Below are 22,601 nucleotides of genomic sequence, written 5' to 3'. Positions count from 1 at the left end.
AGTCAGCCATAGGTAATCTACAAAGCAGGTGCTGGAAAAGCCCAAGCATGGAACTGTAAGAGCAAGCCAGAGAGAGTATGATCCAACAAGAACTGCTTTTTCAACAAACAAAAAGTAGACTTTTTTTTTTTTGTTTACTTCTTTACATTTGGTTTTGCTCCTTTTTGTTTTTTTTATAATGTTGCTTTTTCTGAATTTTAGACATGTGTTGAATTATAGGCACCCAGGTGACCTGGTTCCAGGGGTTTTTCCCCCCCTAGTTGTAGGAGGGCTTGCTCTCCATCAATGACTAATGACATCACAGATAGGTACAGTCAAGTCAGATCTCTCTTTCACAGGCTACCTTCCTAGATCTGGTTACTACCTGAACTGCAGAAGTGGTGGTGGAAGACCAAAGAGCTACGTCTCTGTCAACACTGACCCAGTACTGTTTACTATATTTACCTGAAGGTTCCTCTCTGCCTCCTGGAAAGCCCGGTCCACATTCACAAGGTTGCTTTCCAGCTGCAAGCTGTAACTAGTCTTAGTCTCTAGCTCCTTCCTCATCTTACTCAGCATTTCCTGCAGCTCAGCAGGACTTGGGCTGAAGGCGTCCTTCAACCTGTTGGAGCTCTCCCATTGGATCTCCGCCTCCAGTGTTTCTATTTTGGCAGTCAGTTCCTGGATTTTGTGTGTATATTCCTGCATCTTATTGTGCAGCTGCAATATCTTCTCCTGGCGCTCCTTCTCCGAATCCTTCTCCATATAGAGCTCGTTCTGCCAGAACTCCTCCGCACCCAACTCGGACTCATTCTGCCGCACCAGACGCTCTAAGTACAAGGTCTCATCCTCAAGACTTGAGCTCCTATCCTGCTCCCGCTGCTGAAATTCCATCTCTAGAGAGTCACTGTGCTGCCCCAGCATATGCATCTTCTCCTGCTGTTTCAGCACCATTTTCATGAGGTCCTCTCTGGTATGAGGGCTGTTGGCAGCAGCATGCAATGATTCTGGGCCATTTCTTTGCTGTTGCTTCAGTCTGTGCTTGGTGAGAAGCTCGCTGGAGTCCCTCGGGCCCAGGTTGAAGGTCAGTGCCTTCTTAGGTAGCTCTGCTCTTCCTGGCCAAGGTTTGGTAGGCAGACTAGCCCGGACAATTGTCCTTTCTGGAGACTCTGTAACGCTGTCGGATGATGGCCTCTCTATCAGACTAGGTCCTGTCCGGCGCAGTAGAAACTGCACATCATTAGCATACTGTCCACATTTGGCCAGAAAATCCAGTGGACGCTCGTGAGGAAGTAGCTGCCGCTCCTTGTCCCGTAGAGTCTGGATGAGAACATAGCGTCCAGTCTGACCTGCAAGAACATGAAATTATCAGGTTTAAAAAGGAAAGGAAGAAAATACAGAGTGCTCTTTCATAGACCCCACCCAAAAAAAAAAAAAACTGGGTCAATCACCACACAGCCCTCCTAATGCATCTACACCCATCAACATAAAAGTGAGACACCCATCCACAACCCCCTTAGAGTATCATTCATATACCTAACAGAGACCCTGGCTTCCCCAAAACAGCCTTTAAACATCATGACAGAAACCCACCACGGACATCTGCATATTTAACACATTCATTAGGACAACCACTCCTAGACTAGGTGCAAAATCACCTATTCTATTACACACAGATGCCTACTTACCAACGTGTAGTCAAGTAGGCATCCAAATGCACCCTTGCCAACACAACTCCTTTTTCTACTCCGTCCCTCCTAAAAAGTCACCTGTCCTCAAGCAGAAGGCACCTTTCTTCCCATCCAATCTCCTTCAAGTTTTCAGATGCCCCTCCCCCCACACACACAGTATAAGACCCAGTCATAAAAGAGAACACAGACACCATGTCCAACTATACCGAGCTCCTTGTGGAAGGCAACAAATTTTTGCCTGAATAAAAATATTCACTACTTTCACAGTGGTGCCACGCAACAAGCCAACTGAAGAGCATCACATGACTCAGTATGTCCTGTAAAGAACAGTTTTAGATCACTTTCTCATGTTCGAAGCATATTCCCAACAAAAGAAAGCAGTAGGAGTAAGAGCAAAGCATGAAACACTACTACTTGACAGTTTTGGAAAGGTGAGAATGAGGCCATTGATACCACAAGAAAACATAACAGCTCCTTCCATGTTTACAGCTTTCTGTACTGAAGTGCTACATTATTTTCACTGTCAAACATCTTTAGAATGAGCACATTTGTTTCCTTCCTATGACATCAGAATTGTACAACTGTAGGGTTCCAACCTAAAATGGTTGCACATGATGCCAGTAAGAGGAGAATGACACAGAAGAGCCACACTGCAATTTAACCTTAAGGGAAACACTATTCTGATGCCAGAATATTTGTCACTAACACAAAATAGCTTGTCTGCCTCTTTTAGCTGCAGCAAAACCAGCCTACTTCCCCCCCCCCCCCCCCCCCCCCGTTTACTAAGCAGCACAAGCAGGCTAAAGCCGACACAGCCCATTCACTTTGAATGGGCTGTGTCGGCACTGCTGCACGGTTTAATAAACAGTGGGTCAGAGCATTAAAACTCCTTGTATTTGCTTAACAGAAATACCTAAAGCAAGTCAAGAAAAAAGGAAACATTTACATGACAGCAGTCTCCCTTTTACACTGCTGTCCTTGCACACTAGGGCTATTTTTAGGTGTTTATATACTGTATATTTATTTTCCAGCTAATTAGGGGTCCTGAAAGTACAAAAATCAGGTGATTTGTCAGGGGTTTCACAGCACAGGTGCTATTGATGGGTGCTTTTTCAGATGAATTAAAAAAAACAAAAAAACATGCAGCTGAGGAAATATCAGGTTTTAAAAGGTACCAAAACAGAAGATCAACAGCAGGCGAGGAGTGAATTACAGGAACTACTAGGCAATAGTCAGCCTGCACCATAGGCTGATTTAGACTCAGATGATCACTGTTGGGACGTATCCATCCGGGTATCAATGATATTCAGAGCTAGTATCCGGATAGCTTTCTGGGCAACTTAGGACTTCCATTTATGCGGTCCTAGTTGTCTGGATAGTTATCCAGGCTCTGGCACTGAACCCATTTCTGGCTATTCCTATGCTCCACCCCTGGACCACCCCAGCATTAAGCAGATAGTGCTGTAACAGTCTGACATGATATTCAGTGGCACCTTTGATGGTAGTGCCAATGAATATCATGTCCAGACCTGATCAGCAGTGTTGATCTTGCAGGAGCTACTCCTGCCCAATCCTCAGGGGTTTCAATAGAGACAGAGATACAGAGACAGAAACACAATCATCTAAACTCCATCATTTCATACCTCCCAAACTTGTGCTGAAGACTTCATACCAATCAGGCTCTCAGGAGAGCCACAGGCAAGTTAAAGATGATACCTTTTTAATGGACTGGTACCTTAGACAAGCTTCTAAGAGTCTTAAGAGAGTCCTTTCATCAAGTCAATGAACAAACAATACAGGTACACTGGGTTTAAACAGTTCAAATTCATCTATGTTATAGACTGTCTGCATATGTTAGTACAGCTCACTGAAACAGGGTGGGGGGACAGAGATAATGAGACAATAACATTTTACAGTTCAAAAAGTCCTACATCTGATGACGGGTGAGAAAACCAGTGTCTTTATGGAGTCTTCTATATCAAAGTGTTTGATCATTCTAATTTCAAAAGCTTTTTCTTCCCTGTGCACCACTAAAGTTTCCTTTAAGCAACTTTAGTGGATGGCAGCACATAAAAATCAATAGTGGTCCATCCAGTCTGGGCAGGTTACTGCCCTGTAGTGTTCCCAGGGCAGTAAACCTGCCAGGCAAGGAAAGTTACTTTCAGCATGGTTTCTTAAGATATACACAATGGTCATTTCACAACTATTTTGAGCAGAGGTGATCTATTCTTGGATTTCATCTGCTTGCCCTTTAGGGATCCTATGTATTTATCCCACTCCTTTTTGAATTTCAGCATACTTCTACCGCCTCTTTCAGGACTCTACTACTCTTTCCTGGGAGGGTGGGGGGGGTCCTCAAGATTATTTTTCATTTTACTTCCTCATAGCCTCATATCATTGAACAGGCTTGTTTGTTCAATAATACCTTTCAAATATTTAGGGTCTGTATCATATCCCCCTGTCTTTTCTCTCCTCTAGAGTACACATTTAGGACTGTCAATCTCTTCTTGGGAGGAGTAGCCTAATGGTTAGTGCCGTGGACTTTGATCCTGGGAACTGAGTTCTATTCCCACTGCAGCTCCTTGTGACTCTGGGCAAGTCACTTAACCCTCCATTGCCCCTGGTACAAAATAAGTACCTGAATATATGTAAACTGCTTTGAATGTAGTTGCAAAAACCTCAGAAAGGCGGTATATCAAGTCCCATTTCCCTTTCTCACATTTCTTCTATTAAAGACCTCTTACTGTTCCGATTGCTTTCCTCTGTACCCACGCCAGTCTGTTTATGTCAATCAGAAACGGCCACCAAAACCGAACACAGTACTCCAAGTGATGCCCCACCAGAGGCTTTTCTGCTGGTTATGCTCTTTGATATGCAGTCTAACATCCTTCTGGCTTTGGACATCCTTCTGAGGTACAACCAGAGTGATTTACTTTCTCTGTCTCTACTGTGCTCACAAGCTAAGTTTTGTACCTCGGTTAAGGGGTCCATTTACAAAGGCGCGCTGAAAAGTCGCTTGTAGTGTAGGCGCGGGTGCTGGGTGCATGCAGAATCATTCTTCAGCACGCCGCCTTTTTTTTTTCGAAAATGGACATGTGGCAAAATCAAAATTGCCGAGCGTCCATTTTGGCTGACCTTACCGCCAGCCATAGACCTAGCAGTAAATAATTTGGGCGGTAATGACCTAGGCGCGACAGAAAATAAAAATTATTTTTCAGCCAAAAGTGAAACTTCCAAAAGCCATGCGGTAGTCGGGCGGTAAGCCCATTTTGGTGCACGTAGGCGCCTACGCAGCTTAGTAAAACGGGACCTAAATGACTTGTCCTGGGTCACAAGGAGCCACATTGGGAATTGAACCCACTTGTGTGTGCATCTGATGAGTGAAACAGCCTGCTTGTGTTTGGTTTCTGTCTGTCTGTCTCTCTCTCTGGTAGGAACAGTGTTATATGGAAATTTGAGTTGGACTGGAGAAGTCCACTGGTACAAATATACCTGTGTGCAAACAAAATGAAATGTCTTTCAGTCTGTGGAATTTACCCAGCTATTATTATTATTATTGAGAATTCATTTGTATCTTTTCAATTTTTAATGGAGAAATATAATGTAAGCAACACTGAACTTTACAGCTAATGTAGGTTAGACGTGTCTTGTAAATGTAATGTAATAATTGGATACAATTACAACACAGTATTAAAAAAGGTCTCCCTAATATATCACACTTTAAACCAAATTTCTAATCTAGAAAAAGATTATAATTTGGCCATTATAATTGGTCCTACTACCTCATTCTTTTATAAGAAATTGAGAAATAAACTGTTTCCTTTTAGTTCATCTTTAAAAACAAAATGGGAAGAGGATTCCAATTGGATTGGTTCCAACACGGAATGGCAAAATTATTTTCATTGTGTTAACAGACCTACTCTTTCTACCAACCTCACTCAAACAAACATTATACTTTTTAATCCATAGAGCACCTTGGACCCAACATAAAATGTTTAAGGCTGGTCTTTCACAAGATGACAATTGTTGGCATTGCACCTCATCACGAGGGGAACTAAATCATATGATATATTATTACCCCTTGATTTTGTTGTCTTTCTGGAGGTCTATATAGGTGGAAATTTCTCCCTATAAATTAAGATTTGACTTTTCGTATAATTTTATTTAGATCATTAGCTCTCTCCAAACCATTAGATAAATGGCAATCTCAATTACTAGATATCATCTTAGTTATTACAATACAGATCTTCTCGAGTTGGAAAACTGCATCTTTGGCTTAATACTACCTTTTGGTGACATACTATTGCTATGATTCATGAATATGAAGAATACAAAGCTGCTGAATGTATCACTAGGTATAAATCAATTGGAAAAAAAATCTGGTCACCAAACATTGTACGGACTGTCATCTTTCTGGACTTGTGGGTTATGCCTATCTGCAATATGTGGAGATAATGGATACAGAAATAATCTGTGGCCTGACAGACAGTGAAAAGTGAATCAGCTCAGTATGCCCCTTTCTCCAGCAGGTGGAAGACATATCCTGACACTGTTCCTGGATCATGGGTGTAGTTTGGGGTGAGCGAGGAGCAGTGGCCTAGTGGTTAGGGTGGTGGACTTTGGTCCTGGGGAACTGAGTTCAATTCCCACTTCAGGCACAGGCAGCTCCTTGTGACTCTGGGCAAGTCACTTAACCCTCCATTACCCTAGGTACAAATAAGTACCTGTATACAATATGTAAGCCACACTGAGCCTGCCATGAGTGGGAAAGCGCGGGGTACAAAATGTAACAAAAAAAATTGCCTCTTTCCAATGTATATCTTGACACTCCATGGGCATTCCTATTAGGGTATTGCTTTTTCAGTTTCATTTTACAGTTTTATTTTCATTTCTACAGAAGTACTATTTGTATTCACTTTTTGCTCACTGTAATGGTTATATTGTTAACGATAGGTCTTGTTTTATACTGTTAAGCATTATTTATATTGTATTTTTCTATTTTTTTGTCAAAATTACAATAAAATTATGTGAACTTAAAAAACAAACAAAACACACAGTTTGTACTGCAGATCCCTTAATGCACACGATTAGTTAAGCCAAGACTGGCCCAAAACCTCTCTTAGGGCAGAAATACCCAGTTCCTCCAACTATTGCCCAGTGTCTCAAATCTCATTCAGCAAAGACCATCCTCTCTCCTCCAAAACAGCATGCAGGGAACAAGAAGGAAAGGGGTGAAGCCAAAGCAGTGAACTCCTGCCCATTTTTCAGACTCCCTGGGCACTGGAGGGTTGAAACCCCGCAGGAAGCTCTTGGCCCCCCCCCCCCCACCACCAGCAAAGAGGGCAGAATTCACACAGTGGTCTCCTGCTTCTCTTCTCCTATCCCCTAACAGGCAGGCTTATTCGTATGAGTGACTCTTACCCTTCTTCCCCCCCCCCCCCCAAGAAGTGAAGGGAGGGTCATATCCATTTAAAAGGGTCCTCCTTGTCTTCTGGTGCTAGATACACTAGAGAATGACACAGGGACAGAGCCTGAGGGAACGGGGACAAACTTTGTCCCCGTGTCATTCTCTACTTTGAAGCCTGTTAATGAAGCAGACAATTATTTATGCTTGAGTGATGCAGACAATAATATTTTGATTTTTTTAGGAAAAACAAGCAAAGGTGCTGGCCACAACTGGCAAAATTTGCATGGGGGATCCTATACATTCCTGCTACACCAGCACATCTTCTCAGAAGACATCTTCTATTGCAGGAAGGACTGTGGAAGACAGGAGAGCTACACTGAATCCTAAGACTGCTTTATAGGGCACATTTCTCTCCCACTAGGGCATACAGAAGGGGTTGTATATTGTACCCCTAGACATTATAATAGGGTGGATTAGGATTGCTTGGGGTAGTATAAATCAGCTATTGTGGGGGTTGGAAGGTTAGAGGGAGGATTATTATAGTTGTTCGTTGTTATTATTGTTTTCTATTTGGGATGGGGAGGGGGCCAAATTTTGTCCCCGTGTCATTATTATACACAAGAAAGTGCCTGTAAAACACCGTCACAGTGTCACTGAACACGAATTGGAGGGGGAGGGGGGGGGTAAATCTCTTCCTGTCCATGAAGGTGAAATCATAGGGAGCAAGATGAGAATCTACACAGTAGCATTACTGAAAACTTTTCTACACTTGGGCTTCCATGAAAACCCCTCAGACCTCAACCGATCAGGTGCCCTAACCGGGGCCGGTCACTTACCGATGGCCTGTGCCAAGGCTATCACCACTTCCTGGCAGGAGGTTTGCTCTGACACGCCACACACCACCCGTTGCACTCCGTCTACCCATACCTTCAGCTCCATATTCTCACCGCCGGGCAGCTCCTAAACATGCCAACAACCGCAGCCGGTCCCTTTAAAGAGAAAGGAGAGACGTCAGATCGGCCCGATTACCGGACAGATCCTGCCCACGCGTGTGCAATCCGCTCCGAGTCCTGCGAGTAAAGATGGGACCCACCTCTGCAATATGCCGGAGAATCCGAGATCAGATCGGCACAGGTCTTCCAGCAATAGCCACCGGGAAATATAGCGTGCAGCCGATCCGCAGGAAGAAAGTGAGTGTGTAAAACACAACTGTCCTGATCCCCAGAAAAAGACTGCGCAGGCAGGTAACTCTCTAGTCCAGAGCAATAATAAGATCTTCCTGCTCCTGAGTCCCTGTACTTTACACCTGCGAAAGCTCCAGTGAAATCCAGAACCGGATCCCCAGTCTAGGTAACCACGCCCCAGCCAGCTTGGAAGAGCGCAAGGCCATTAAAACGTGCCTCTTTGCTAGGGATTTAAAAGTACCTGATCTTTCTCCTCCCCCCGACCCGGCCATCTCTGAGTCACCTAACAACCGAGTCTCAGGAGTTCACCATTAACTCCAGGCTCCTCCCCTACGGCTCACTTTTACACAAACAATATAAAGTCTGCTGCAGCTACAAAACCTTCTTCGATTAGGCATTAATATAACCTACTACTAGTGTTAATAACTCTTTTAGTCCTATGCAGCGCTGCTGGAAGGGGATCCATGCAGAAAAGTGAAATGTTAGCCACACGTTTGACAGCATTTTTCTGGCTGTGCAATGCACTGCAGAGAAGGTGTTTCATGAAGATGAGCCCCCGCAATGCTTAAATCTATTTGATTTAGTCGGGCATTGCCACTGTGGATGACTGCGGCGCCCGAGGCAGGAGCAACGAGTATCCTGCCTTTCAACTTTTGGAGGGGATACATTAAAGTACCAGGGTTTTATTTTTCTATGGTAGGGGAGGGGGCTACAAGATTACCCTGTGTTTAGTATGAGAGGGACTGGGGGGACTGCCAGACTACTACCACGGCTTTTGGTGGTTGGGAGGGAACGGAGAAGCAAACAAACACAACTGCTTTCCCCCCCTTTTTTTAAATGCCCTACTTCCTGTCAGTAAGCCAATCACAGCTCACAGGGCAGGAAGGGGGGGCATTTTAGCAATGAGTTGTAGATAACTGTTAAGCGTGTACCATTTTTTTCTGACAGCACATACTTTTTAACATGCAGTAATTTGCTTGCTTATTAGGGTTGCCAACAGTTTTGTAATGGCCAGGCCAGCTGCCCCTTAAAACCAACAGAAAAGCCTTTTTTTTTTTTTTTTTGCTGCCTCAGGCTCCCTGTGCTCTATCCCCAAGATCTGATGACAACTCTCCTACCTCCCCTTTTGTGGGTTGGCTAGCTCACCCTCTTCATGCCCCCACCCCATCTCCCACAGATCCAGGGCATCTCTCCCTGCAGGTAGTACTGAAGACGTGCCCCCTACTGTCCAGATCCTTCTCTCTGCTTGGTCCTACTCACAGGAAGTTGGCCCTGCCTTTTCTGATGCAACTTCCTGTGAGTAGGACCAAGCAGAGAGAAGGATCTGGGGCTTTTGGAGGCACGTCTTCAGTACTACCTGCGACTCACTGGTTTACAGGGGGGGCAGATACCAGGCCCGCAGCAGTGGGAGGGGGGGATAGAGAGGAAGAGATAGACCATGAGGGTGGGATGCAGGACCTGTGGAATGGGGGGGGGGGGGGGGGGAGAGAGAGATGCCAGATACACAGGGAAAGAGGATACTAGACACTCGGGGGTAGGAGAGGGAGAAATGCCAGATCAACAGGATGGGGGAGTGGAAGAGATGCTAGACACACAGGGTAGGATGAATGCCAGACAGTTGGGGAAGAGGGAGAGGTGCCAGATCTACAGGATTGGGAGGGGGAAGGGAGAGATACCAGACCAAGAGGTAAGGGGGAGAGATGTTGGACCCTAGAAGGGGGAGGTGAGTGGAGAGGAGAGAGAGACCAGAACCGGGGGGGGAGGGGGCAAAACGGATCAACGGAGGGAGGGGGGAAATGCTGGATTGCGAGGGATGCAGTGGAGAGAGAAAGAGATAGCTGGCCCTGTGGTAGGGGTAGGGGAGGAGAGACAGGGTACACTGTACAAAGGATGGACAAGGACACAGAGAAAATATGGTGGGCATGGAGGGAGCACAGTTTATATAGTGTATAGATAGATTATTACACTTCATACACCACCTTGCATAATACAGTATCAAAGCAATTTACGCTAAGGACAAGGACACAGAGGTGTAATGCTGGACATGGGGGGTGGGGGGAAATAGGGACACTGAGAAGGCAGATGAGGGACATAGAGATTAGATACTGGACAGGATGGATAAGGGATGCAGAGGGAAGATGGGTGGTGGATGTGGAGTGAGAAGACATGTCACATGGACAGGAGACTCTGGCAAGAGAATTAGGATAAAAACAGATAAAAATAGAAAAGAGACACATGGACCAAAGCAAATGGAGAAATAGAATGGTCAGACAACAAAGGTGGAAAAACAACTTCTTTTTTTTTTTTTTTTCATTTTATTGATTCTTCTATCCCACATTATCCAAAACAAAGTTCAGTTCAATGTGCGATGCACAGTTGGACTCACAAATTTGAGATAGACAAGCATAAATGCATGATCAGATAAATCAAGATTACAAAACTGGTCATGTTGCATTAAGTATCATTTTATCTATTGTCTTTGAGGATTAGCCTTATTCTATTAAAAATCTTTTGAATAGATGGGATCTTGAGGTTTCCAGTTCAGTTTTTTACCTTTATACCTCTATTACTGATATGTGGTCTATTGTTTTACATTTGCTTAGGGTCTGCGTTTTGCGGGTGTGATCAAGGTGCAGTATTCTATTAGCATGTCATTTCTGTGAGGTATTCTGCTGGTAGTTTCTGTGTAGAGACCTTTAGCAGTCTGACTTGTTCTGTTTTTCCAGCAGGAAGTATATTGGAATAAGGGGCGTAGCACCCACCCAGCAGCGGTGCACTCTTCACAATGCTGTCGGTGGCACTGAGGAGTGAGTTAGGTTACAGCAGTGCCGCTGTTTTACATCTCCCTCTCTCTGTGAAGCGTCTGTCTTCAAAGAATGGCCACCGGCAGCATGTAAGAATCACTGCCGCTGGATCTGCTGTGTCGTTCCCCCCCACCCCAACTCTGTGCAATTTCCTGTTTACAGCCTGGGACAAATGTAGCAGAAGGAAGGCTTCTAGGTCAGCCTGCAGTAGCAGCAGCGATTCTTACATTCTGCTGGCGACCCATCTATGAAGACAGATTCATCACAGAGAGGGAGATGCTGCCGGGAGTGGATGGAAATGAGAGAAGGAGAAATTCTGCAGAGGGGGTGGTAGGAGAGTGAAAATTGTTGAGCATAGGGATGGATGGGAAGGAGAGGAGAGATGCTGCGAGGGGACAGAAGAGAGGGAAAATTGTTGGTCATGGGGTGGAGAAATAATTGTTGGACATGAGGGGGAGGGTGGGAGGGAGAGATGCTGCAAGGGTGGGAAGAGGGAATTTTGTTGGATGTATGGTGGGGTGGGTGGGGAGAGGAAGGGAGAGATGCATCACAGGAGGGGTGAAGGACAAGAGGAAGAAATGTTGGACCTGGGAGGAGGGGAAAGAGAGATGCCACACAGGGGAGAGAGGGATGAGACAGGGAAATGTTGTACATGGTGGTGAAGGGGAGGGAGAGATGGAGAGATGTTGCAGGGAGGGGAGAGAGATATCAGACTTGGGAGGCAAAGGAGAGAGAGAAGAGGAAAAAGAGGGAGTGATGTTGGACATGAGAGTGGAGATGCTAACAGGAAGGAGGGGAGAAGGAGGGAGATGTTTGACCCAGGGGTAGAAGGGAGTGAGGGGGAGATGCTGGACTATAGGTGGGAGGGAAGAGAGAGGGAGAAATGCTGGACCACAAGGGAGCATGCAAGAGGGAAGAGAGAAGGGACAGAAAGGTGTTGGGCTGGGAAGAACAAGGGAGCAGATGCAGGGCTAGAAAGGTGGAGACACTGGGAATGGTGGAAATAAGTGGGAGGGAGAGGCTAAGGGGTAGGGGTGACAATATGTTAGCTTGGGAAATGTGCTTAACGTATGTCTTTACTGTGTTCAGTAGAAAAGGAAATTAATTTCTGTTTTTATTTCTCCACTGTTGCAGTACATGCCTAGGTTCCCAGTTCAATTTTTGTCTACATATTTTTATTTCTAATTTGTGATCCCTTGTTCTGTATTATTATTATTATTTGTAGCATTTGTATCCCACATTTTCCCACCAATTTGCAGGCTCAATGTGGCTTACATTTGCTGTAATGGCTGTTGCCATTTCCGGGTAGCAGAATTACAAATGGTATTTGATGAGGGTCTGTCAGTGTGATTATAATGGCAGGTGGGGAGATTGGAGGGGAGGCAGAGTGGGGGGGGGCTTCTTTATTTTCAGCTCTGTGTCCTAGCATGTCTAACTCCAGCCCTGATCCTTGCTATAGCTGGTGGGGATCCCCAAGCCCTACCAGCTGAGAACCTTCTCTGAAGGCGGCCAAATCTCACTTCTAAGCTTGGCAGCGTCCTTGAGCCACCGACAACTAAGTATGTATGGGGTGTCAGCATCGGTTGCTCAAGGAGTTGCTGTTGCTGCCTGCCTGCCTGCCTAGCTTGGTAAAAGGGCCGTCTTTAGAGGACGTCTTCAGCTGGAGATCCTCATGAGCTAATGTATTTATATTTTGAGTTGGGAGGTGCTGGGGAAGGGGAGGAAGGGGTGGAGGGGGAGAGGAAGGGCAAGGGCAGAGAGAAAATTTTGTGTCCACCCACATTGGGCTCAGGCCCACACAAAATTGGCTGTCTGGCTATGCCACTCATTGGAATCACACCACTCCTCAAAAAAACATCTCTTGACCCTACCTGTCCCTCCAACTACCGCCCCATTTCCCTCCCACCCTTCCTCTCCAAGATATTTGAACGCGCCATTCACAGCCGCTGCATTGATTTTCTCTCCTCTCATGCCATCCTCGATCCGCTTCAATCCGGCTTTCGCCCCCTACACTCGATAGAAACGGCACTATCTAAAGTCTGCAATGACCTGTTCCTCGCCAAATCCAAAGGTCACTACTCCATCCTCAGCCTCCTCGACCTATCCGCCGCTTTTGACACTGTCAATCACAACCTACTTCTTGACACACTGTCCTCCTTTGGGTTCCAGGGCCCTGTCCTCTCCTGGTTCTCCTCTTATCTCTCCCATCGTACCTTCAGAGCACACTCTCATGGTTCATCCTCCTCCCCTATCCCGCTCTCTGTTGGAGTTCCTCAGGGATCTGTTCTTGGGCCCCTCCTTTTTTCAATCTACACCTCTTCCTTAGGCTCCCTGATCTCATCTCATGGTTTCCACTATCATCTTTATGCTGACGACACCCAGCTGTATCTCTCCACACCAGACATCACTGCGGAAATCCAGGCCAAAGTATTGGCCTGCTTATCTGACATTGCCGCCTGGATGTCCAACTGCCACCTGAAACTTAACATGGCCAAGACTGAACTTATTGTTTTCCCACCCAAACCCACTTCTCCTCTCCCTTCACTCTCTATCTCAGTTGATAACACCCTCATCATCCCTGTCTCATCTGCCCGCAACCTCGGTGTCATCTTCGACTCCTCCCTCTCCTTCTCTGCGCATATCCAGCAGATAGCCAAGACCTGTCGCTTCTTCCTCTACAACATTAGTAAAATTCGCCCCTTCCTCTCTGAGCACACCACCCGTACTCTCATCCACTCTCTCATTACCTCTCGCCTTGACTACTGCAACCTACTCCTCACCGGCCTCCCACTTAGCCACCTATCCCCCCTTCAGTCCGTCCAGAACTCTGCCGCACGTCTTATCTTCCGCCTTGACCGATATACTCATATCACCCCTCTCCTCAACTCACTTCACTGGCTTCCGATCAGATACCGCATACAGTTCAAGCTTCTCCTACTAACCTACAAATGCACTCGATCTGCAGCCCCACCTTACCTCTCTACCCTCATTTCCCCTTACGTCCCTACCCGTAACCTCCACTCTCAAGACAAATCCCTCCTTTCAGTACCCTTCTCCACCACCGCCAACTCTAGGCTCCGCCCTTTCTGCCTCGCCTCACCCCATGCTTGGAACAAACTCCCTGAGCACATATGCCAGGCCCCCTCCCTACCCATCTTCAAATCATTGCTCAAAGCCCACCTCTTCAATGTCGCCTTCGGCACCTAATCACAACACCTCTACTCAGGAAATCGAGACTACCCCAACTTGACATTTCGTCCTTTAGATTGTAAGCTCTTCTGAGTAGGGACCGTCCTTAGTTATTAATTTGTACAGCGCTGCGTAACCCTAGTAGCGCTCTAGAAATGTTAAGTAGTAGTAGTAGTAGTACCATTTCACAGATAGGGTTGTTGCTATTTGAGTCCTGGACATTAGTGCTGCTTTATTATGCCAGGTTTCTGCATAGGTCTGGAATGAGTTTGTTTTTATCAGGGTCTGATTACTGGAACTCTCTTTCTCTTACATAAAATTTGTGAAATAATCATAGAATGTATTACACCTGGCAGTTTTTTCTTCTGAGATGGCAACCCTAGAGTGGTTATAGAGGGATGGGAATGGGATGGGTACAACAGTAGGTATGGCAAAGGACTAGGGCTGGGTTGTGGAGCGGGGCAGGTGTTGGGTTTTCCTTTGTCAAAAAGTTAGTAACCCTAATGCTCAGTGATTACTGCATCTAGGTGGGAAGCTCGTGTTAGAAGTCATGCACTTGCCATCAGCATGGACCCCTAAGTGTGAGACAGTGGGAGATGGTACCTTGCCTGAGGTCACATGGAGAGACAGTGGCAGAAGCAGGAATTGAATCCTGGCTTCCTGGAGTCTCAGCCCCCTGCTGTAACCATTGTGCTTCCCTTTCCTAGCAGTCAGCAGTTTTCCTTCCTCATGGTTTATGATTGCAGTGTTCTTCAGCCTTCCCCTCTTTGTGGCTACCAATTATAAAAAGGTCCTGGTAATTAAACTCAACAATCATCCCTGCTTCCCACAAGAGTCCTGTAAAAATGCATAGTTAGACATTATACTTTTAAATCTACATGATGTGGTATAAATGGGTTGTTTGAAAACTATCCAGCTTCTGTCAGGGTACAAGTACTGGCTGGTAGTTCTTTGCTTTTGTGTACTTGTCAGAGCCTACTGGTTTGCTTTGACTGCAGTTCTATTTCTGTTCTCCCCTTCCCCGCTGAAGCTGGTGCCCTACACAGCAGCCTAGTACAGGGGTGTCAAACCCATTTCAGTGTTGAGCCCCATTAGAACAAAATATACCTGAAATGGGCCAACCAGTGGATAGGGGACAACACCCTCTGACATTGTGGCCAGACAGGAATGAGGAGAGGAAGAGTAGTTCCCTGGTTCTGAGAGCCCAAGAGGTGGGATGCATGGAGAATTAAGGCTGCAAGATCCGCGAACATGCCAGTGAAGCCAGCGCTCTGAGCTTGAGCCTGATTCTGGTGAATGGTGTTGGTTCTCAGTGTTCAGTTGTCTCAGAATCCTGCTACCCCTCCCCTCACACCCACATTTTGCCAGTATTATATAGTAACTAAGTAAATATAATTAGTTACTGTACTTAAGTAAATGTGTTTTGTCACTTTTTACTTGTAAAGAAGTACAGGAAACATTTGTTATTTTTACCAATGTAATAATTTCACCAGTTGTTACTACTTTTACATTTTACCGAAGTAATAATTTCACCAGTTTTTATTACTTTTACATCTGATGCTTGTATTTAAAAGTAAATGGTAAAAGCGGAAGCAAGACATAAATGATGACTCCTTGGTAAACCAAATGAAATAGCAAAACCTGAAACAGAATTTTGCTATTGTAAACCTTTTTACACAAAGTGGATTATCTCATCTTAAATTTTGCTGTTCAGTGAATAGAGCCTATGAGAACAGTGGAATTGCCTGTGTTTGTTGAATTGGTTTCTGGTCTCCGGTCAAGCTGGTGAGTTGGGTCACTTTGAAGTGGAGATGAAGCTGAAGCTTGTTGCAGTTCTTGGTAAACAAAGACATATTATTTTTTATTAGGATTTATTTACTGCCTTTTTGAAGGAATTCACTCAAGTTGTACAGTAAGAATAGATCAAACATGAGCAGTAGGCAATTAGAGCAGTAAAAATATTCGAACAACAATACAAAGTATGGCATGGTATACTACTTGCAATGACAACACAATATGTACTAGAACATTATAATTGGTAGTGAGGGGTAAGGCAAAGTTGTAACATATAGATGAGTAAGAAAGTAGGAAGAATTAGAAAGTAAGGTAATTGATTTGAAGAAAGTTGCACGTGAGATCAGAGAGATGGTTAAATATTATCTCAGCTAGGGAAGGAGTGGATAAACATGTCCCGCTGCAGTATGTGCAGCCCGAGTCAATCCTTGTGTGTGTGAGTGAGACTAACAAGTTAGTTAGTTACTTCCATTAAAGGCCTGGTTGAAGAGCCAAGCTTTCACCTGCTTCCTGAAGTAGAGATAGTCTTGTGTTAAGCGGAGCCTTTCAGGCAATGCATTCCAGAGTGTGGGGGCTACTCCGGAGAAGGCTCGCTTGCGGGTATCACATCATGTAATGTGTTTTGGAGAGGGTGTAGTTAGTGAAAGTCGTTGGGAGGACCTTAGTGTCCTTGGTGGTGTGTGGAGGATCATCCTATTCTTCAGATACTTGGGGCCATTTCCTTTCAGGGCCTCTACCACAACAGACTGCTGGTCATCCCATGCTAAATTTTACATTAGAGTGACTGTCCCACTGGATTGATGTAATTTTTCGAGGGGCAGTCTGCTTGCCTGGCCGTAAGACTGAAGGGCTTGCACACATTTAGGGTTCCGTTTACTATGGTACGCCAAAAAAATGGCCTGCTCTGTTGTAGACGTGTGTATTGGACGTGCGCAGGTCCATTTTTTAGCACACCTGCAAAAAAGGCCTCTTTTTTTGGGACGAAAATAGACGTGCGACAAAATGAAAATTGGCACATGTCTATTTTGGGCCTGAGACCTTACCACCACCCATTCACAGCGGTAAGGTCTCACATGTTAACCAGGTGGTAATCCTCACTGCGCGTACAATGCTGATTACCGCCCGGTTAGCACCGTGCGCTGGGCAGTAGTTCCAAATTTGGGAGCGTGTAGGCATCTACGCAGCTTAGTAATATAGCTCATTTATTTATTTATTAGGATTTATTTACGGCCTTTTTGAAAGAATTCACTCGAGGCGGTGTACAGTAAGAATAGATCAAACATAAGCAGTAGACAATTACAGCAGTAAAAATATTCAAACAGCAATACAAAGTATAGCATACTATACTGCATTACAATGTCAACACAATACTCAATAAAACATTTTAATAGACAGCATAGGGTATAAGCGAAGATGGAACATATAGATAGATAAGGGGAAAGGGAATGGGACATATACCACCTTTCTGTGGTTTTTCCAACTACATTCAAAGTGGGTTACATATTATATACAGGTACTTATTTGTACCTGGGACAATGGAGGGTTAAGTGACTTGACCAGAGTCACAAGGAGCTGCAGTGGGAATCAAACCCAGTTCCCCAGGATCAGAGTCCACTGCACTAACCACTAGGCTACTCCTCCACATACATAAGACAGAGTAACAGGAGTAAGAAAATAAGGGACTAGTTAAAGAGAGTTGCAAATGAGATCAGAAAGGTGCTTGAACATTATCTTGGCTAGGGTAGGAGTGGATAAACATGTCCTGCCATAATATATGCAGCCGGTGTCATTTACTGCTTCCTTTAAAGGCCTGGTAGAAGAGCCAAGCTTTCACCTGCTTCTTGAACTAGAGACGTTCTTACATCAGTTCTCGAACATATTCAAACAGGGTCTGCATAAGTCGAAAAATTCTTAAAACAGCAACAGTGGTTCCAATGTTGTGAATGCCTTTTCTGTAATTGGACAGCATGACGATGATAATGAATATGAAGATGCAAGTGATGTGTTATACAGCACCGATGATAATTCAATTCAAATTAGGTCCAGGATTCAGTACAGTTTACATTAGTTAAACACTGCATGAAGAACCTTGGCAGAAGACCATGAGAAGAGATAAAGACATAATCAGGTAGGAGATAAAATATGGCAAAAGGCCTCATGAGCAGGGACTGTCTTTCTTCTATGTCTGTACAGCGCTGCGTATGCCTTGTAGCGCTATAGAAATGCTAAATAGTAGTAGTAGTAGTAGTACAGTGCACTGATGGTAGTTCAAGCAGAAGGTTTTGGGAAAAGAAAAGTTTTAAACTTCTTCCTAAAGCCAAGGTAGTTTTTTTATATACCCCTACCTTGGTTTGGTACCCTTTGTTTTTGACATTTGGGATCTTGCCATGACAAATGATGATAAAACATTCTTTGCTACATGGAAGTCAAGTGTTTCAGACAGAGATTCCCTTGATCAACACCTTCAGACTTCAGTAGTTTTTTCAGCCTGGTCTGATATGAAGGAACTTTTTATCAGACTGGCCAGTTGCTGAACACCTTTTTAGCTGTGCTGAATTAATGACTCATGAGTGCACTTGCATGAGTGACAATCATTTTCAAAATTTAGTTTTACTAAAAGCAAAGTGGATTGAATTGTCGAGCAGTAAAGTTATTGGGATAAAAACGTTAATAATAGTTGCATTCATTGTAGTTGTGGCACTTTATACTTTTTACTCAAAAAGTATTAGGCAGTAACCTTTTTACTTTCAGTTAAGTAAAATTCTTACCCTCTTGTTTACTAAGCTGCGTGGCAATGCCAACATAACCCAATCAAAGTGAATGGACTGTGTCGGCATTAGCGCGCGGCTTAGTAAACAGGGGGGTAAGTATGTTCTTCACTATTTACTTTTACTTAAGTATTAAAATATACATTTATTTTTACTTAAGTACTTTGAACAATTCTGTCTCATGCTAGAAGCTATTACTGTGCCTTGCTGTGCTGCCTACAGTGGTTCAGTTTAAGGGTATTCCCAAGTTATGATGCTAAAAAACAAACAAACATATGCTGCTGCCCCTGACTCTTATGTTGAAGGAGTAAACTGTATATAGACCACTGAGCTTGATGTCAGTGCCAGGCAAAATGGTAGAGACTATTATTAAGAACAAAATTACAGAGTATATTCAAAAGCATGGATTAATGAGACAAAGTCAACATGGATTTAGTGAAGGGAAATCTTGCCTCACCAATCTACTACATTTCTTTGAAGGGGTGAACAAACATGTGGATAAAGGTGAACCGGTTGATATTGTGTATCTGGATTTTCAGAAGGTGTTTGACAAAGTACCTCATGAAAGACTCCAGAGGAAATTGGAGAGTCATGGGATAGGAGGCAGTGTCCTATTATGTCATGTCCCCTGCCTCAACGTAAGCGGCGTCCTTGGGCTGCGCAGGGTCCTGTCGACACGCACACTTGACTGGCACTGCCTGAGCCATGTGTGTGTAGTCCTCTCTGGGTTTGTTCAGAGAGCGGTGGTTGCAGGCTCCTTAATTGCTTTGCTTCCATGCACCTGTTTCTGCTCTCTCTGCCTGGCTTTCAGGCTCCTTGATTGCTTTGCTTCCACCCACCTGGTCTGCTCTTCCTCTGCCTGGCTTCCCTTGCTTCTCTCCTATTGGTCTTACAGTTCCTCCTTCCCCTGCTCTTGTCCTATGGCTGTGCCCCTTCTCAATGCTGATGTCAGATGCCAGCACTTTATCAGCTGAACTCTTCCTGGACTCCATGCTTCGGCTTCTACTTTGGTAGGTGTTTCTAACTCTAGTCTGCTTCTTATCTACTGGTCCCTTGTTGCTGACTTTGCCTGTACCTGGATTACCCTTCTGCCTGCTGCCTGCCTACTGACTCTCTCCTGTACCTGGATTACTCTCTTGCCTGCCGCTGCCTACTGACTTTCGCCTATTCCTGGATTACTCTCTTGCTTGCCACCTGCCTACTGACTTTCGCCTGTACCTGGATTACTCTCTTGCCTGCCGCCTGCCTACTGACTTTCGCCTGTACCTGGATTACTCTCTTGCCTGCCAACTACCTACTGACTTGCTTGTACCTGGGTTACTCTCTTGCCTGCCGCCTGCCTACTGACTGCCACTTGTATCTGGATTACTCTCTCGACCTGCTGCCTGTCTGGCTGATACATTCATCACCCCGCTTCCAGCTCCGTCCCATAAGTCCTGCATGCCGCTCGCACCTAGGGGCTGTTTATTTTCTCCGAATCTGCCTTTGCTAATCCAGCAGCGGAAGCAGTGGCCCGTCTCATCTCTCTGGGCAAAGTTACATATGCCCTCCAAATATCTAGCTTTCCCAACTTTGAATCTGCTCATGACAGGCTTACACCGTCAGGCAGTATGGACTCTTGTAATTAGAAAGGAACCCAGTATGTAGTAGATATAATAAGATAGTTTATTACAATCTTACCAATGGTAATACAGGTAGGTTAAGCATTCACATAATGGAACCGCATATCATGGCACGTCCTCTCTCTCTAGCCTTCTGGAGTCTCCCTTCTCTGTTCGTCTTCTCCTCTCATCTCCTTCTTCTCGTCTCGTCTCGCCTTGTCTCGTCTGAACTAATACTCCTCAAACTGCTGCTTATATACAATTTTGGCCCTATTCATTTCAATGGACCCCAGCTGTCTCAACAGGGCTCCTAGTCCTTATCAGTTGATCAGAATGACTTCACATATTCCCAAACCTTCCTGTAGCCCCCCCTTTGGATGTTCTCACCCGGGGTGCAGCTGACCCAGCACTATCTCTATGTAACCATAGCAACTCTTGCTTATGACGTCTTGCAGGTGCCAATCTCAGGATTGTTTATAGAGTAGATTGCCCCCACCCTTGCCAGTTCAGCACTTGCCACAGTGAAATGTAACTGTGTCAAAGGTGATCTCTAATTTTTACAAGCTAGCTCTCTTTTGTATCAGAGATGATTCTGATTTTAAGAAGCCTAGCTCTTATTATGAGCCATTGGCCTGTATTTTACTGAGAGCAAGGGCGGCCATATATATACAGGGCTCAACCTCTGGGGAACGGCAGTCAGTGCAGGTGAAACCTGGGGTTGTCCAGCCGCCAAGCAGAACCTGGTCCGAGTACCAGGCTCAGCAGTGCTCTACTTGGTACAAGAACTCACAAGTCTGACATATTGCGGACTAAAAACTGGTTAAAAGATAGAAAACAGAGAGAAATGGCCAGTATTCTCAATGGAGAAAGGTAGATAGTGGGGTTCCCCAGGGGTCTGTGCTAGGATGGCTGCTTTTTAACATATTTATAAATGATCTAGAGATGGGAGTAACTAGTGAGGTAATTAAATTTGCTGACAACAAAAAGTTATTTAAAGTTGTTAAATCACAAGAGGATTGTGAAAAATTACAAGAGGACTTTACGTGACTGGGAGACTGGACATAGGTGCCCAGTATAAGAGGCTTGGAGAGGCTAAGCCTCCCCCCTGCTGCAGCAGAATGGATCAGCTGTGGAGTCCAGCTGCTCTGAGGGGATTAAATTGTTGATTTACTTCCATCCTCACAGCAGGAGCTGCAGTGAAAGCCCTCTAGCAGTTGTAGAAATTGGTTTATGTTTGTTTACCTTATTGCTGGCTTCCTCTGTTTATTTCTCTGTTTATTACCCTCCTCTCACCTACCAACACCCATCCTGTTAGAATATCAATGAAATGCTTTGAATATCAATGAAATGCTTTGATGTCCTCATGCATACCCCCACCCTCCCACTCTGTCAGACTGTCAAAGTAATGCTTTGATGTTTCTCTGATATATACTATCTGCTACCACATTTGCTTATTTCCAATCTGACGAAGAAGGGTAACCTTCGAAAGCTAATCAAGAAATGTATTATGTCCAATAAAAAAGGTATCATCTTATTTTCTTTTCCATGTTTTATTTTGTTTGATTTCTATTGATAACCTTACTGCTGGGAAAGCAGGGGGGGTTGGCTAGAGGTGTCCTGGGTTGCCAGGGAGATATTTAACGAGGATGACTTCCTGACCTGCACTGAGGACAGATAGCAGCACAACGGATACTGGGCCAGCATGATCAGAAAAAGTCACCAGACAACAAAGGTAGAAAAGATCATTTTATTTTCAGTATAGTGTTTGGAATATGTCCACTTTGAGAATCAGGTGCTCAACATTAAAAGTTTATATTTATTTACTTATTTATGGCATTTTATCCCACATTAAACATGAATTAGGGTGTTTTGTGGCTCTACATGAGAATTGTGATGATATGATCCCTTGTTTCATATTGTTGACAGTCTGCATTTTCCGTATGGGTGGTATATTGGTGTATTAGGTCTGCCCAGTGTAATATTTATGGTACAGTAAGGTTCTGAGTGTGTTTTTGGACAAAGTTGTGCATAGTGTTCTGCAGTTGAGCGATTGTGGTTAGAATATGCTTTGAGCAACCACTTTATTCTTTGACATATGATACATATCTAATATCTAAATTTAATAAAAGGTATTGTGACTTTTATTTTTATTTATTTATTTTTTCTGCGTGTTATCAGACAATT

General features: G+C 44.6%; 1 protein-coding gene across 2 annotated transcripts in view; it reads right to left on the bottom strand.

The window, feature by feature from the left end:
- RASSF7 (Ras association domain family member 7) overlaps positions 1 to 8,464 on the bottom strand; it is a 29,068-nt gene extending 20,604 nt beyond the window's left edge. Inside the window, exons 1-3 of one of the 2 annotated variants that reach the window (XM_030201287.1) lie at positions 8,171 to 8,464; positions 7,914 to 8,066; positions 445 to 1,328 (exon numbers count right to left, since the gene is read on the bottom strand). In XM_030201287.1, coding sequence (XP_030057147.1) covers positions 445 to 1,328; positions 7,914 to 8,016 — 987 coding nt within the window. In that variant the 5' untranslated portion in view covers positions 8,017 to 8,066; positions 8,171 to 8,464. The remainder of the gene's footprint in view (positions 1 to 444; positions 1,329 to 7,913; positions 8,067 to 8,170) is intronic. The other variant, XM_030201286.1, reaches the window with a different exon arrangement.
- Between the last annotated feature and the right edge of the window lie 14,137 nt (positions 8,465 to 22,601).

This window comes from Microcaecilia unicolor, chromosome 4 (assembly GCF_901765095.1).
Source record: "Microcaecilia unicolor chromosome 4, aMicUni1.1, whole genome shotgun sequence".
Classification (NCBI taxonomy): Eukaryota; Metazoa; Chordata; class Amphibia; order Gymnophiona; family Siphonopidae; genus Microcaecilia; species Microcaecilia unicolor.
Note: the sequence above shows the minus strand (reverse complement) of the source record. Positions and strands in the feature narration are given on the sequence as shown.